The sequence below is a fragment of the Oncorhynchus masou genome, unplaced genomic scaffold, assembly GCF_036934945.1.
Source record: "Oncorhynchus masou masou isolate Uvic2021 unplaced genomic scaffold, UVic_Omas_1.1 unplaced_scaffold_4426, whole genome shotgun sequence".
In the NCBI taxonomy this organism is placed as follows: domain Eukaryota; kingdom Metazoa; phylum Chordata; class Actinopteri; order Salmoniformes; family Salmonidae; genus Oncorhynchus; species Oncorhynchus masou.
The window spans coordinates 5,391-23,430 of record NW_027010818.1 but is presented as its reverse complement, the minus strand read 5'-3'; the positions used below and the strand labels follow the sequence as shown (position 1 = coordinate 23,430).

The following is an 18,040-nucleotide window of genomic DNA, read 5'->3' as shown; positions in this document are numbered from 1 at the left end:
AGAGGGGGTACCTGAGGAACACAGAGAGAGAGAGAGAGAGAGAGAGAGAGAGAGAGAGAGAGAGAGAGAGAGAGAGAGAGAGAGAGAGGGTACCTGTAGAACACAGAGAGAGAGGAGAGGTACCTGTAGAACACAGAGAGAGGAGAGGTACCTGTAGAACACACAGAGAGAGAGAGGAGGGGTACCTGAGGAACACAGAGAGAGAGAGGAGAGGTACCTGTAGAACACAGAGAGAGAGAGAGGAGAGGTACCTGTAGAACACACAGAGAGAGAGAGAGGAGAGGTACCTGTAGAACACACAGAGAGAGAGAGGAGGGGTACCTGAGGAACACAGAGAGAGAGAGGAGAGGTACCTGTAGAACACAGAGAGAGAGAGAGGAGGGGTACCTGTATGACACAGAGAGAGAGAGGAGGAGGTACCTGTAGAACACAGAGAGAGAGGAGAGGGTACCTGTAGAACACAGAGAGAGAGAGGAGGGGTACCTGTAGAACACACAAAGAGAGAGGGAGGGGTACCTGTAGAACACAGAGAGAGAGAGAGAGAGAGAGAGAGAGAGAGAGAGAGAGAGAGAGAGAGAGAGAGAGAGAGAGAGAGAGAGAGAGGAGAGGTACCTGTGGAACACAGAGAGAGAGAGGGAGAGGTACCTGTAGAACACACAAAGAGAGAGGAGGGGTACCTGAGGAACACAGAGAGAGAGAGAGAGAGAGAGAGAGAGAGAGAGAGAGAGAGAGAGAGAGAGAGGGGGTACCTGTAGAACACAGAGAGAGAGAGGAGAGGTACCTGTAGAACACAGAGAGGGAGAGGTACCTGTAGAACACAGAGAGAGGAGAGGTACCTGTAGAACACAGAGAGAGAGAGGAGGGGTACCTGAGGAACACAGAGAGAGAGAGAGAGAGAGAGAGAGAGAGAGAGAGAGAGAGAGAGAGAGAGAGAGAGAGAGAGAGAGAGGGGGGTACCTGTAGAACACAGAGAGAGAGAGGTACCTGTAGAACACAGAGAGAGGAGAGGTACCTGTAGAACACACAGAGAGAGAGAGGGGAGGGGTACCTGAGGAACACAGAGAGAGAGAGAGAGAGAGAGAGAGAGAGAGAGAGAGAGAGAGAGAGAGAGAGAGAGAGAGAGAGAGAGAGAGAGGAGGGGTACCTGTAGAACACAGAGAGAGAGAGGAGAGGTACCTGTAGAACACAGAGAGAGAGAGAGAGAGGTACCTGTAGAACACACAGAGAGAGAGAGAGGAGGGGTACCTGTAGAACACACAGAGAGAGAGGGAGGGGTACCTGTAGGTGCGTGTCTGCTGGTTAACTGTAGTGGTGAGTACAGGACTCTCCTGCTGGGCCATGCTGCGTGTGGGGCTGGGGACATAGTCGTTAGGGACCACAGGAGGACGAACGGGCTCCAGCGTCCGATAGGGGGAGTGGCGCCTGGACGAGAGGGTAAAGGGGGCAGTTTAACATCCTAACATTACACAACTGTAAAAGGAGATATTAAAATGGTTTGGTGTTATTGCAAATGAGAGACATTTTACAGTTGCGTAATGTTGAGATCACTACAAGGAGGAGAATTGGCAACATGAATATAGCTATGGTCGTGTGGAGGATCATAAAAACAGATGATACAGACTGGAGAATATATTCTCTCTCTCTCTCTCTCTATCTAACCTTATTCTTTTGTTCCTCGCCACACAATATGACATCACAATACCCCATAATGACAACGGAAAAACAGGTAATAGATTTTTTGGAAATGTATTTAAATGTATAAAAAAAATGGAAACATCACATAAGTATTCAGACCCTTTATTCAGTACTTTGTTCGAGCTTCTTTGGCAGTGATTACAGCCTCCAGTATTCTTGGGTATGACGCTACAAACTTGGTACACCTGTATTTGGAGAGTTTCTCCCATTCTTCTCTGCAGATCCTCTCAAGCTCTGTCAGGTTGGATGGGGACCGTTGCTGCACAGCTATTTTCAGGTCTCTCCAGAGATGCTCAATTGGGTTCAAGTCCGCGCTCTGGCTGGGCCACTCAAGGACATTCAGAGACCTGTCCCTGTATGCTTAGAGTCGTTGTCCTGTTGGAAGGTGAACCTTTACTCTAGTCTGACGTCCTGAGCGCTCTGGAGCAGGTTATCATCAAGGATCGCTACTTCGCTCCATTCATCTTTCCCTAAATCCTGACTAGTCTCCCAGTCCCCTGCCGCTGAAAAACATTCCCACAGCATGATGCTGCCACCACCGTGCTTCACAATAGGGATGGTGCCAGGTTTCCTCCAGATGTGACACTTGGCATTCAGGCCAAAGAGTTCAATCTTGGTTTCATCAGACCCTCCCCTAACCCGGACAACGCTGGGTCTCCCGGTCGCGCAGCGTTGTTCGGGGAGGGTTTGGCCGGCAAGGATGTCCTTGTCCCATCGCACTTTTAGCGACTCCTGTGAAGGACCGAGCGCATGCATGCTGACACTGTCGCCAGGTGTATTTCCTCCAACACATTGGCTGGCTTCTGGGTTAAGCGGCCATTGTGTCAGCGCCAGCCGGCCGGAGGGATGGCTGCCGTCTTATAGACTCTTAACCAGCCATTTTGTTTGTTTTTTCGTGTTTTGTACATAATGTTACTGCAACCGTCTCTAATGACCGAAAAAAAGAGCTTCTGGACATCAGAACTCACCTCAGATTAGACAAAAAAATAATTATTCAATGAGTCGGACGTGAGGGATATACTACAGACACCCAACCAGGCCCAGATCTCCTTTGGTGGAAATTAAACAGAGATTTCACTGAAAAAGATCAGCCTTGTGAGGCGACGAGTGGCTAATCTGCCTTTAACTTACGTCCTGCTAATGCCCAATTGCTGAAAAATACATGGGACGAACTGAAATCACATTTACCAAACCGGACATTAAAAACGAATATCTTGTGTTTCACCGAGTCGTGGCTGAACGACGACATTAAGAACATACAGCTGGCGGGTTATACACTCTATCAGCAGGACAGCAGCCTCTGGTATGACACGGGGCGGGGGCCAAATATGTAACCAACAGCTGGTGATATCTAAGGAAGTCTCGAGGCTTTGCTTGCCTGAGGTAGAGTATCTCATGATAAGCTGTTGACCACACTAGCTAGAGTTTCTGTGTTTTTCATTGCTGTCGTCTACATACCACCAGACCGATGCAACAACAGTGCTTAACGAGCTGTATTCCACCATAAGCAAACAGGAACATGCTCATCCAGAGGTGGCGCTCCTAGTGGCCGGAGACTTTAATGCAGGGAAACTTAAATCAGTTCTACCTAATTTCTATGTTAAATGTGCAACCAGAGTGAAAAACTCTAGACCACCTTTACTCCAAACACAGCGACACGCACAAAGCTCTCCCTCGTCCTCCATTTGGCAAATCTGACCATAATTCTATCCTCCTGATTCCTGCTTACAACCAAAAATTAAAGCAGGAAGCACCAGTGACTCGGTCTATAAACAGGTGGTCAGATGAAGCAGATGCTAAACTACAGGACTGTTTTGGCATTGAGGAGTACACCACATCAGACTGTACGTACATACCCCAACCAGAAGCCGTGGATTACAGGCAACATATGTACTGACCAAAATGGTTGAGCTGCCGCTTTCAAGGAGCGGGACCCGGAAGCTTATATGAATCCTGCTAAGCCCTCAGACGATCCATCAAACAGGCAAATACAGGACTAAACTCGATTCGTACTACACCGGCTCTGACGCTCGTCGGTTGTGGCAGGGCTTGCCAACGATTACAGACTACAGAGGGAAGCACAGCTGAGAGCTGCCCAGTGACATGAGCCTACCAGACGAGCTAAATAACTTCTATGCTCGCTTCAAGGCAAGTAACACTGAAACATGCATGAGAGCATCAGCTGTTCCAGACGACTGTGTGATCACGCTCTCAGCTGCCGATTTGTGTAAGACCTTTAAAAAGGCCGCAGGGCCGGACGGAGATTACCACGACGTGTACACTGAGCATGCGCTGACCAACTGGCAGGTGTCTTCACTGACATTTTCATCCTCTCCCTGTATGAGTCGGTAATTCCAAAATGTTTGGTCAAGCAGACCACCATAGTCCCTGTGCTCAAGAACACTAAGGTACCTGCCAAAATGACTCCCAACCCGTAGCACTCACATCTGTAGCCATGAAATGCTTTGAAAGGCTGGTCATGGCTCACATCAACATCATTATCCCAGCAATCCTAGACCCACTATAATTTGCATACCGCACCAACAGATCCACAGATGATGCAATCTCTATTGCACTCCACACTGCCCTTTCCCACCTGGACAAAAAGAAAACCTATGTGAGAATGCTATTCATTGACTACAGCTCAGCGTTCAACACCGTAGTGCCCTCAAAGCTCATCACTAAGGTAAGGATCCTGGAACTCACACCTCCCTCTGCAACTGGATCCTGGACTTCCTGATGGGCCGCAGTTTGTAAGGGTAGGTAACACATCCGCCATGCTGATCTTCAACAGGGGGCCCCTCGGGTGCGTGCTCAGTCCCCTCCTGTACTCCCTATTCACTCATGACTGCACGGCCAGGTTTGCCGATGCCACAACAGTGGTTGGCCTGATCACCGACAATGACGAGATAGCTTACAGGGAGGAGGTCAGAGTCCTGGCCGTGTGGTGCCAGGACAACAACCTCTTCCTCAACGTGATCAAGACAAAGGAGATGATTGTGGACGACAGGAAAAGGAGGACCGAGCACGCCCCCATTCTCATCGACGGGGCTGTAGTGGAGCAGGTTGAGAGCTTCAAGTTCCTTGGCATCCACATTACCAACAAACTAGAATGGGCCAAGTACAGCAAGACATTCGAGAAGAGGGCACGACAAAGCCTATTACCCCTCAGGAGACTGAAAAGATTTGGCATGGGTCCCCAGATCCTCAAAAGGTTTTACAGCTGCACCATTGAGAGCATGACTGGTTGCATCACGGCCTGGTATGGCAACAGCTCGGCCTCCGATCGCAAGGCACTACAGAGGGTAGTGCGTTCGGGCCAGTACATCACTGGGGCCAAGCATCCTGTCATCTAGCACCTCTACCAGGCGGTGTCAAAGGAAGGCCCCAAATATGGTCAAAGACTCCAGCCAACCTAGTCATAAACTGTTCTCTATGCTACCACACGGCAAGCGGTATCGGAGCGCCAAGTCTAGGTTCAAGAGATTTCTTAACAGCTTCTACCCCCAAGCCATAAGACTCCTGAACAGCTAATCAAATGGCTACCCAGACTATTTGCATTGCCTCCCCCCTTTCTACACTGCTGCTATTCTCTGTTATTATCTATGCATAGTCACTTGAATAAGTGACCTCAATTACCTCGACACCGGTGCCCCGCACATTTGTGTGAAAGGTCAGCATACGTAAGAGGGAGCCGCCAGTTCGAAACAACAGAACACCTATCGTGACTTGGTAAAAACGAGCACTGCATAACATCGACCAGAGTCGATGAACCACGGTGGCCCACGTCTCAAACCCACAGGGGAACAGTGGCAACCCAAACATCGACCACGGTGGCCCACGTCCATAGACTCAAAACATCGACCACGGTGGCCCACGGTGACCCACGTCCATAGACTCAAAACGTTGCCCATGGTGGCCCACATTTACATTTACATTTAAGTCATTTAGCAGACGCTCTTATCCAGAGCAACTTACAAATTGGTGAATTCACCTTCTGACATCCAGTGGAACAGCCACTTTACAATAGTGCATCTAAATCATTAAGGGGGGTGGGAGGGGTGAGAAGGATTACTTATCCTATCCTAGGTATTCCTTGAAGAGGTGGGGTTTCAGGTGTCTCCGGAAGGTGGTGATTGACTCTGCTGTCCTGGCGTCGTGAGGGAGTTTGTTCCACCATTGGGGGGCCAGAGCAGCGAACAGTTTTGACTGGGCTGAGCGGGAACTGTACTTCCTCAGTGGTAGGGAGGCGAGCAGGCCAGAGGTGGATGAACGCAGTGCCCTTGTTTGGGTGTAGGGCCTGATCAGAGCCTGGAGGTACTGCGGTGCCGTTCCCCTCACAGCTCCGTAGGCAAGCACCATGGTCTTGTAGCGGATGCGAGCTTCAACTGGAAGCCAGTGGAGAGAGCGGAGGAGCGGGGTGACGTGAGAGAACTTGGGAAGGTTGAACACCAGACGGGCTGCGGCGTTCTGGATGAGTTGTAGGGGTTTAATGGCACAGGCAGGGAGCCCAGCCACAGCGAGTTGCAGTAATCCAGACGGGAGATGACAAGTGCCTGGATTAGGACCTGCGCCGCTTCCTGTGTGAGGCAGGGGCGTACTCTGCGGATGTTGTAGAGCATGAACCTACAGGAACGGGCCACCGCCTTGATGTTAGTTGAGAACGACAGGGTGTTGTCCAGGATCACGCCAAGGTTCTTAGCGCTCTGGGAGGAGGAAACAATGGAGTTGTCAACCGTGATGGCGAGATCATGGAACGGGCAGTCCTTCCCCGGGAGGAAGAGCAGCTCCGTCTTGCATTGACTCTGTACCGGTACCCCCTGTATATAGCCTCCACATTGACTCTGTACCGGTACCCCTGTATATAGCCTCCACATTGACTCTGTACCGGTAACCCCTGTATATACATTTACATTTACATTTACATTTAGTCTCCACATTGACTCTGTACCGTTACCCCCTGTATATAGCCTCCACATTGACTCTGTACCGGTACCCCCTGTATATAGCCTCCACATTGACTCTGTACCGGTACACCCTGTATATAGCCTCCACATTGACTCTGTACCATAATACCATGTATATAGCCTCCACATTGACTCTGTACCGGTACCCCCTGTATATAGCCTCCACATTGACTCTGTACCGTAATACCCTGTATATAGCCTCCACATTGACTCTGTACCGTAATACCCTGTATATAGCCTCCACATTGACTCTGTACCGGTACCCCTGTATATAGCCTCCACATTGACTCTGTACCGTAATACCCTGTATAGAGCCTCCACATTGACTCTGTACCGTAATACCCTGTATAGAGCCTCGCTATTATTATTTTCACTGTCATTTTACTTTACATTTTTTCTCCCTTTACTTATCATAGACTAATCTCTGCTACCTATTTTTTACCTAATAATTGCAAGTAAGTCAGCATTTCACTAAGGTCCACACCTGTTGTATTTGGCGCATGTGACCAAAACGTTGATCGAGGAAACAGCAGAGTGGCCACCCCCCCCCCTATCCACATCGACCGCAATGGAAAATGTGGAAAGCTTCAAGTTCCTCAGTGTACACGTCACTGACAAACTGTCCATCCACACAGTGTGGTGAAGGAGCTACAGCGGCTCTTCAACCTCTGGAGGCTGAAGAAATTTGGCTTGTCACCTAAAACCCTCACTAACTTTTACAGATGCAGTTGAGAGCATCCTGTCGGGCTGTATCCCTGCCTGGTATGACAACTGCTCCGCCCACAACCACAGGGCTCTCCAGAGGGTGGTGCGGTCTGCCAAACGCATCATATCTATATACTGTTTTCTGTCTTATTCTACTGTATCTTAGACTATGCATTACTCATCTCATATGTATATACTGTATTCTATACTACTGTATCTTAGTCTATGCATTACTCATCTCATATGTATATACTGTTTTCTGTCTTATTCTACTGTATCTTAGACTATGCATTACTCATCTCATATGTATATACTGTATTCTATACTATCCTACTGTATCTTAGTCTATACATTACTCATCTCATATGTATATACTGTATTCTATACTATTCTACTGTATCTTAGTCTATGCCGCTCTGACATTGCTCATCCAAATATTTATATATTCTTAATTCCATTCCTTTAGATGTGTGTATTGTTGTGGCATTGATAGATATGACTGCACTGCTGGAACTAGAAACACAAGCATTTCACTACAACCGCAATAACATCTGCTAAATATGTTTATGGGACCAAAAAAATGTGACACTACTTTTAAGTCCTAAAGCTCCAGTGTAGCTGACTGCTAGATAACAGCTCCAGTGTAGCTGACTGCTAGATAACAGCTCCAGTGTATCTGACTGCTAGATAACAGCTCCAGTGTAGCTGACTGCTAGATAACAGCTCCAGTGTAGCTGACTGCTAGATAACAGCTCCAGTGTATCTGTGGTGTATGACTGATCGTTGTCCTTTCTATGCCGCCTATAGCAACAGAGCTCACTGTTGCCTTGACATCTACAGTACCTCACATCAACAACCTAAATGTAATCTACAGTACCTCACATCAACAACCTAAATGTAATCTACAGTACCTCACATCAACAACCTAAATGTAATCTACAGTACCTCACATCAACAACCTAAATGTAATCTACAGTACCTCACAACAACCTAAATGTAATCTACAGTACCTCACATCAACAACCTAAATGTAATCTACAGTACCTCACATCAACAACCTAAATGTAATCTACAGTACCACACATCAACAACCTTTCAATGTAATCTACAGTCCCTCACATCAACGATCTAAATGTAATCTACAGTACCTCACATCAACAACCTAAATGTAATCTACAGTACCACACATCAACAACCTAAATGTAATCTACAGTACCTCACATCAACAACCTAATCTACAGTACCTCACATCAACAACCTAAATGTAATCTACAGTACCTCACATCAACAACCTAAATGTAATCTACAGTACCTCACATCAACGACCTAAATGTAATCTACAGTACCTCACATCAACAACCTAAATGTAATCTACAGTATCTCACAACAACCTAAATGTAATCTACAGTATCTCACAACAACCTAAATGTAATCTACAGTACCTCACATCAACAACCTAAATGTAATCTACAGTACCTCACATCAACAACCTAAATGTAATCTACAGTATCTCACAACAACCTAAATGTAATCTACAGTACCTCACATCAACGATCTAAATGTAATCTACAGTACCTCACATCAACAACCTAAATGTAATCTACAGTATCTCACAACAACCTAAATGTAATCTACAGTATCTCACAACAACCTAAATGTAATCTACAGTACCTCACATCAACAACCTAAATGTAATCTACAGTCCCTCACATCAACAACCTAAATGTAATCTACAGTACCTCAAATCAACAACCTAAATGTAATCTACAGTACCACACATCAACAACCTAAATGTAATCTACAGTACCTCACATCAACAACCTAATCTACAGTACCTCACATCAACAACCTAAATGTAATCTACAGTACCTCACATCAACAACCTAAATGTAATCTACAGTACCTCACATCAACGATCTAAATGTAATCTACAGTACCTCACATCAACGATCTAAATGTAATCTACAGTACCTCACATCAACAACCTAAATGTAATCTACAGTACCTCACATCAACGACCTAAATGTAATCTACAGTACCTCACATCAACAACCTAAATGTAATCTACAGTATCTCACAACAACCTAAATGTAATCTACAGTATCTCACAACAACCTAAATGTAATCTACAGTACCTCACATCAACGATCTAAATGTAATCTACAGTACCTCACATCAACAACCTAAATGTAATCTACAGTATCTCACAACAACCTAAATGTAATCTACAGTACCTCACATCAACAACCTAAATGTAATCTACAGTACCTCACATCAACAACCTAAATGTAATCTACAGTATCACACATCAACGACCTAAATGTAATCTAAAGTATCTCACATCAACGACCTAAATGTAATCTACAGTACCTCACATCAACAACCTACATGTAATCTACAGTACCTCACATCAACAACCTAAATGTAATCTACAGTACCTCACATCAACAACCTAAATGTAATCTACAGTACCTCACATCAACAACCTAAATGTAATCTACAGTACCTCACATCAACAACCTAAATGTAATCTACAGTACCTCACATCAACAACCTAAATGTAATCTACAGTACCTCACATCAACAACCTACATTTGATTAAAGGGCTGAGAAAGGTCATGTAATAAGCTGCCAGACTGTGACGTTATTCCTCCTAGAGTATAGCTGTAATAGCACATCCTGTTGAGACGCTCCGTCATCCCTTTAGCCAATCAGAGATCACAACACAGAATATCACTTCAGGATGTACATGTTGAGACGCTCCGTCATCCCCTTAGCCAATCAGAGATCACAACACAGAATATCACTTCAGGATGTACATGTTGAGACGCTCCGTCATCCCCTTAGCCAATCAGAGATCACAACACAGAATATCACTTCAGGATGTACATGTTGAGATGTTCCTCTTCCCGCCCAACATTAAGTCACAGATGAGGAAACACAGTAGAGAAAACAACAGGACAGTTGGCCCTTCCACAATTTCCAATAGAAATGGGGTTCTTGCTATGGTTATGCCACCATCATGGATAGGGACATCACATACCCAATGGTTCCCATCCCTGGCATGGGGGCTGGGCGGTTTCTGGGTCGGGGGTTGGTTCGAGGGAGACCTCCACCCATCTTCATATTCTGGCTGTTGACCTGTGAGGAGAGTCATATAGGAATCATTCAGCGCCCACATAGGAGTCAGTTATGACATCAGAAACCTTGTTACCACAGACACTTCGCTGTCAGAATATCCTTACCTTGAACCATAGCAACAGACACATCCTTACCTTGAACCATAGCAACAGACACATCCTTACCTTGAACCATAGCAACAAACACATCCTTACCTTGAACCATAGCAACAGACACATTGCTGTCAGAACATCCTTACCTTGAACCTTAGCAATAGATACATCCTTACCTTGAACCTTAGCAATAGATACATCCTTACCTTGAACCTTAGCAACAGACACATTGCTGTCAGAACATCCTTACCTTGAACCTTAGCAATAGATACATCCTTACCTTGAACCTTAGCAACAGACACATTGCTGTCAGAACATCCTTACCTTGAACCTTAGCAACAGACACATCCTTACCTTGAACCATAGCAACAAACACATTGCTGTCAGAACATCCTTACCTTGAACCTTAGCAACCACTTAAAGCAGGAATGAAAACAAGAGAAGAGTGAGAAAAGGGAGAGCAGTGGGGAGGTTAGCGAGGAGAAGGAAGCCATTATAGAGAAATAACAATATCTAGTTATGAGAGTATGCAACATTAGCAGTTAGATACGCAGTGAAAATGACAACTTGTTGTCCATCTCTAAGAAGAGCTCTAAGCATGCAACTATTGAGAAATATACCATGGCATCATATTCACACCCAAAGCATTACATGAGTAATAATCAATTATATTGTGTTCTTTCAACCAACCTTGACTCCATGGCCGATGTCATCCAGCACATTGTACTCTATAGGTTTACGGATATAACGTACTGGCCTCTCCGGATTGGCTGGAGCAACGATTTTGTGGGTGCGAGATGTGTTCTTATTGGTAGTCAGGATTCCAATCTCTCTCCTTGCCACCTTCTCCTTGTGGATGTCCACCGTCTGTATGGAGAGAGACAGACAGAGAGCGGTGGAGAGAGAGAAAGAACGAGAGGTAGAGAACGAGACAGAGAGAGAGAGGCAGAGAGGGAGAGAACGAGACAGAGAGAGAGAGAGGTAGAGAGGGAGAGAACGAGACAGAGAGAGAGAGAGAACGAGAGAACGAGACAGAGAGAGAGGCAGAGAGGGAGAGAACGAGACAGAGAGAGAGAGAGGCAGAGGGCAGAGAGAGGCAGAGACAGAGAGAGAGAGAGAGAGGTAGAGAGGTAGAGAGAGAGAGTGGTAGAGAGAGAGGGAGAGAACGAGACAGAGAGAGAGAGTAGAGAGGGAGAGAACGAGACAGAGAGAGAGAGAGGTAGAGAGGTAGAGAGAGGTAGAGAGCGGTAGAGAGAGAGAAAGAACGAGAGGTAGAGAACGAGACAGAGAGAGAGAGGAGTAGAGAGGGAGAGCGGTGGAGAGAGAGAAAGAGAGAGAACGAGAGGTAGAGGGAGAGAACGAGACAGAGAGAGAGAGAGGTAGAGGGGGAGAGAACGAGACAGAGAGAGAGAGGGAGAGAGGTAGAGAGAGAGTGGTAGAGAGAGAGAGGTAGAGAGAGAGAGGTAGAGAGAGAGAGGTAGAGAGAGAGAGAGGTAGAGAGGGAGAGAACGAGACAGAGAGAGAGAGAGAGAGAGAGAGAGCGGTAGAGAGAGAGAGATAGAGAGAGAGAAAGGTAGAGATTGAGAGAGAAAGAGGCAGAGAGAAAGAGAGGTAGAGAGTGAAAAAGGTGAATGAGTTAAATGGTCCTCAACATCCTGTGTAATAACTGGGCCCGCCGAGCGGTGTAATAACTGGGCCCGCCGAGCGGTGTAATAACTGGGCCCGCCGAGCAGTGTAATAACTGGGCCCGCCGAGCAGTGTAATAACTGGGCCCGCCGAGCAGTGTAATAACTGGGCCCGCCGAGCGGTGTAATAACTGGGCCCGCCGAGCGGTGTAATAACTGGGCCCTCCGAGCGGTGTAATAACTGGGCCCTCCGAGCGGTGTAATAACTGGGCCCTCCGAGCGGTGTAATAACTGGGCCCACCGAGCGGTGTAATAACTGGACCCACCGAGCGGTGTCAACCCGACAGGATAAGCAGCTCACTTTAATTTCACACCAATTTTAAAAATATGTCAGAAATAACTTCACAGGAAATAGGATGACTAACTAGCAATTCACAGACACTGTTTTACCTGTTGCATCCCAGGCTAGGGAGATGGTAATGATGTCACAGTGTGGTTTAACCAGGCTAGGGAGATGGTAATGATGTCACAGGGTGGTTTAACCAGGCTAGGGAGATGGTAATGATGTCACAGTGTGGTTTTACCAGGCTAGGAGATGGTAATGATGTCACAGGGTGGTTTAACCAGGCTAGGGAGATGGTAATGATGTCAGTGTGGTTTTACCAGGCTAGGGAGATGGTAATGATGTCAGTGTGGTTTTACCAGGCTAGGGAGATGGTAATGATGTCAGTGTGGTTTAACCAGGCTAGGAAGATGGTAATGATGTCAGTGTGGTTTAACCAGGCTAGGGAGATGGTAATGATGTCAGTGTGGTTTTACCAGGCTAGGAGATGGTAATGATGTCAGTGTGGTTTAACCAGGCTAGGAAGATGGTAATGATGTCAGGGTGGTTTAACCAGGCTAGGAAGATGGTAATGATGTCACAGGGTGGTTTAACCAGGCTAGAGAGATGGTAATGATGTCAGTGTGGTTTAACCAGGCTAGGGAGATGGTAATGATGTCACAGGGTGGTTTAACCAGGCTAGGGAGATGGTAATGATGTCACAGTGTGGTTTAACCAGGCTAGAGAGATGGTAATGATGTCAGGGTGGTTTAACCAGGCTAGGGAGATGGTAATGATGTCAGGGTGGTTTAACCAGGCTAGGGAGATGGTACTGATGTCAGTGTGGTTTAACCAGGCTAGGAAGATGGTGATGATGTCACAGTGTGGTTTAACCAGGCTAGAGAGATGGTAACGATGTCACAGTGTGGTTTAACCAGGCTAGAGAGATGGTAACGATGTCACAGTGTGGTTTAACCAGGCTAGAGAGATGGTAATGATGTCACAGGGTGGTTTAACCAGGCTAGGGAGATGGTAATGATGTCAGTGTGGTTTAACCAGGCTAGGGAGATGGTAATGATGTCACAGTGTGGTTTAACCAGGCTAGAGAGATGGTAATGATGTCACAGTGTGGTTTAACCAGGCTAGGGAGATGGTAATGATGTCACAGTGTGGTTTAACCAGGCTAGGGAGATGGTAATGATGTCAGGGTGGTTTAACCAGGCTAGAGAGATGGTAATGATGTCAGGGTGGTTTAATCAGGCTAGGGAGATGGTAATGATGTCAGGGTGGTTTAACCAGGCTAGGGAGATGGTAATGATATCACAGTGTGGTTTAACCAGGCTAGGGAGATGGTAATGATGTCACAGTGTGGTTTAACCAGGCTAGGGAGGTGGTAATGATGTCAGGGTGGTTTAACCAGGCTAGAGAGATGGTAATGATGTCACAGGGTGGTTTAACCAGGCTAGGTAGATGGTAACGATATCAGGGTGGTTTTACCAGGCTAGGAAGATGGTAATGATGTCACAAGGTGGTTTAACCAGGCCAGGGAGATGGTAATGATGTCACAGTGTGGTTTAACCAGGCTAGGAGATGGTGATGATGTCACAGTGTGGTTTAACCAGGCTAGAGAGATGGTAATGATGTCACAGTGTGGTTTAACCAGGCTAGAGAGATGGTAATGATGTCACAGTGTGGTTTAACCAGGCTAGAGAGATGGTAACGATGTCACAGTGTGGTTTAACCAGGCTAGAGAGATGGTAATGATGTCACAGGGTGGTTTAACCAGGCTAGGGAGATGGTAACGATGTCAGGGTGGTTTTACCAGGCTAGGAAGATGGTAATGATGTCACAGGGTGGTTTAACCAGGCTAGGGAGATGGTAATGATGTCAGGGTGGTTTAACCAGGCTAGGGAGATGGTAACGATGTCAGGTGGTTTTACCAGGCTAGGAAGATGGTAATGATGTCACAGGGTGGTTTAACCAGGCTAGGGAGATGGTAACGATGTCAGGGTGGTTTTACCAGGCTAGGAAGATGGTAACGATGTCACAGTGTGGTTTAACCAGGCTAGGAGATGGTAACGATGTCAGGGTGGTTTAACCAGGCTAGGGGGATGGTAATGATGTCACAGTGTGGTTTAACCAGGCTAGGGAGATGGTAATGATATCACAGGGTGGTTTAACCAGGCTAGGGAGATGGTAATGATGTCAGGGTGGTTTAACCAGGCTAGGGGGATGGTAACGATGTCAGGGTGGTTTAACCAGGCTAGGGGGATGGTAATGATGTCACAGTGTGGTTTAACCAGGCTAGGGAGATGGTAATGATATCACAGGGTGGTTTAACCAGGCTAGGGGATGGTAACGATGTCAGGGTGGTTTAACCAGGCTAGGAGATGGTAATGATGTCAGGGTGGTTTAACCAGGCTAGGGGGATGGTAATGATGTCAGGGTGGTTTAACCAGGCTAGGGAGATGGTAATGATGTCAGGGTGGTTTAACCAGGCTAGGGGATGGTAATGATGTCACAGGGTGGTTTAACCAGGCTAGGGAGATGGTAATGATGTCACAGGGTGGTTTAACCAGGCTAGGGGATGGTAATGATGTCACAGGGTGGTTTAACCAGGCTAGGGGGATGGTAATGATGTCACAGGGTGGTTTAACCAGGCTAGGGGGATGGTAATGATGTCAGGGTGGTTTAACCAGGCTAGGGGATGGTAATGATGTCAGGGTGGTTTAACCAGGCTAGAGAGATGGTAATGATGGCAGGGTGGTTTAACCAGGCTAGGGAGATGGTAACGATGTCAGGGTGGTTTAACCAGGCTAGGAAGATGGTAATGATGTCACAGTGTGGTTTAACCAGGCTAGGGAGATGGTAATGATATCACAGGGTGGTTTAACCAGGCTAGGGAGATGGTAATGATGTCAGGGTGGTTTAACCAGGCTAGGGGGATGGTAACGATGTCAGGGTGGTTTAACCAGGCTAGGGGGATGGTAATGATGTCACAGTGTGGTTTAACCAGGCTAGGGAGATGGTAATGATATCACAGGGTTGTTTAACCAGGCTAGGGGGATGGTAACGATGTCAGGGTGGTTTAACCAGGCTAGGGAGATGGTAATGATGTCAGTGTGGTTTAACCAGGCTAGGGAGATGGTAATGATGTCACAGGGTGGTTTAACCAGGCTAGAGAGATGGTAATGATGTCACAGGGTGGTTTAACCAGGCTAGGGAGATGGTAATGATGTCACAGTGGTCCAGCTGCTCTGTGAGAGTGGGATATCCCCGGGCTACCGTAGAGTAGCTAGTCACTTTATAACCCTGGTCCAGCTGCTCTGTGAGAGTGGGATATCCCCGGGCTACTGTAGAGTAGCTAGTCACTTTATAACCCTGGTCCAGCTGCTCTGTGAGAGTGGGATATCCCCGGGCTACCGTAGAGTAGCTAGTCACTTTATAACCCTGGTCCAGCTGCTCTGTGAGAGTGGGATATCCCGGGCTACCGTAGAGTAGCTAGTCACTTTATAACCCTGGTCCAGCTGCTCTGTGAGAGTGGGATATCCCCGGGCTACTGTAGAGTAGCTAGTCACTTTATAACCCTGGTCCAGCTGCTCTGTGAGAGTGGGATATCCCCGGGCTACTGTAGAGTAGCTAGTCACTTTATAACCCTGGTCCAGCTGCTCTGTGAGAGTGGGATATCCCCGGGCTACTGTAGAGTAGCTAGTCACTTTATAACCCTGGTCCAGCTGCTCTGTGAGAGTGGGATATCCCCGGGCTACTGTAGAGTAGCTAGTCACTTTATAACCCTGGTCCAGCTGCTCTGTGAGAGTGGGATATCCCCGGGCTACCGTAGAGTAGCTAGTCACTTTATAACCCTGGTCCAGCTGCTCTGTGAGAGTGGGATATCCCCGGGCTACTGTAGAGTAGCTAGTCACTTATAACCCTGGTCCAGCTGCTCTGTGAGAGTGGGATATCCCCGGGCTACCGTAGAGTAGCTAGTCACTTTATAACCCTGGTCCAGCTGCTCTGTGAGAGTGGATATCCCCGGGCTACTGTAGAGTAGCTAGTCACTTTATAACCCTGGTCCAGCTGCTCTGTGAGAGTGGGATATCCCCGGGCTACTGTAGAGTAGCTAGTCACTTTATAACCCTGGTCCAGCTGCTCTGTGAGAGTGGGATATCCCCGGGCTACTGTAGAGTCTGTGTCACAGCTCAGAGGAGGAGCAGTAGCCTGTGTGCTCAGATGTGTGGCCATGGGGTGTCGTTCTCAGAGTGAGGGAGAAAGGGGAGGCGGATTGACAATGGGAGAATAGATCAAAGTTCATCTGAAACACTGCCTGACTTGTCTCTTTCATCCGTCCCTAACTAGAACACATAACAGAGGAATGGAAAGATCAGGACAACTACCTATGACGCCAGAGTGGATGTGTTCGACATGCAAGTGTCAAAATCGTTTTGTCGCTCCAACTATTTTAGTCAAATAAATGTTATCCTCATCACTGTGTTTCTGCTTGCTTGTTTTGGGTCTAAGCCCTATTACTGTAAAACACACTAAGACCACTGATAGTGTAGAAAACCGATTTATAAATCCATTTGTCTGATTCATTAGATGATTGAAGGTCTTACCTGAGAGATATGGTTGATGGAAGACTCCATGCGTTGGAGCTGCGACGCCTGGATATCAAGCATTTGGAGGACATTATTAGCCAAGGTGTTGATCAGATAGGCTACACTGGCCAGGGACTGGGACGTATAGTCCTTTGTCTCCTCCAGGGCTCGGTGCTTATCTGGGGACTAGACAGACAGAGAGAGAGACAGAGAGGTTACGTTATTGTCCAATTGTCCACAAGGTCCAATGAATATTTGATGAGCGAAGGAGCAGGGGGGAGCGAGAGAAAGAAGGAGCGGGGGGAGCGAGAGAGAGAGAAAGAAGGAGCGGGGGGGAGCGAGAGAGAAAAGGAAGGAGCGGGGGAGCGAGAGTAAGAAGGAAGGAGCGGGGGAGCGAGAGAGAGATGGAAGAGCGGGAAGGAGCGGGGGGAGCGAGAGAAAGAAGGAGCGGGGGGAGCGAGAGAGAGAAGGAAGGAGGCGGGGGAAGCGAGAGTAAGAAGGAAGGAGCGGGGGGAGCGAGAGAGAGAAGGAAGGGAGCGGGAAGGAGCAGGGGGAAGAGGGCGTATCAGATGCTCAACATGCTCTGCTCATACTGTCACGAACCGGCTCAAAGCCCGTAACAAGGAGACAACGTGGAGATAAGGAGTAACAAAATATATATTTATTAACCAAAGCAACTAAGGAAAATATACAATGGTGTGTGTAATCAGTAATCAGTAGTGTAAGTGAGTGTTTTGCATGCATGAATGTGATAATGCAGGGTATTGAAAGGTGCCAATGCAAACAAACAAAAGGCCACCAAGAACCACAACACAATCTACAAAGATGTCTGCATGGAGAGAGTCTCCTCCAAGAATGGGGAAGTGGTGTATTTATCCTGGGACACACCTGGCCCAGG

General features: G+C 47.2%; 1 protein-coding gene across 1 annotated transcript; it reads right to left on the bottom strand.

The window, feature by feature from the left end:
* Window positions 1-1,278: 1,278 nt before the first annotated feature.
* On the bottom strand, window positions 1,279-17,329 carry LOC135535086 (abl interactor 2-like; the record flags this gene model as incomplete). Its single annotated transcript, XM_064961810.1, has 4 exons — window positions 17,161-17,329; window positions 11,291-11,467; window positions 10,411-10,508; window positions 1,279-1,422 (listed from the first exon to the last, which is right to left on the bottom strand). Coding segments are annotated over exons 1-4 (482 nt in total), but the record flags the coding sequence as incomplete, so codon positions are not given.
* Window positions 17,330-18,040: the final 711 nt, after the last annotated feature.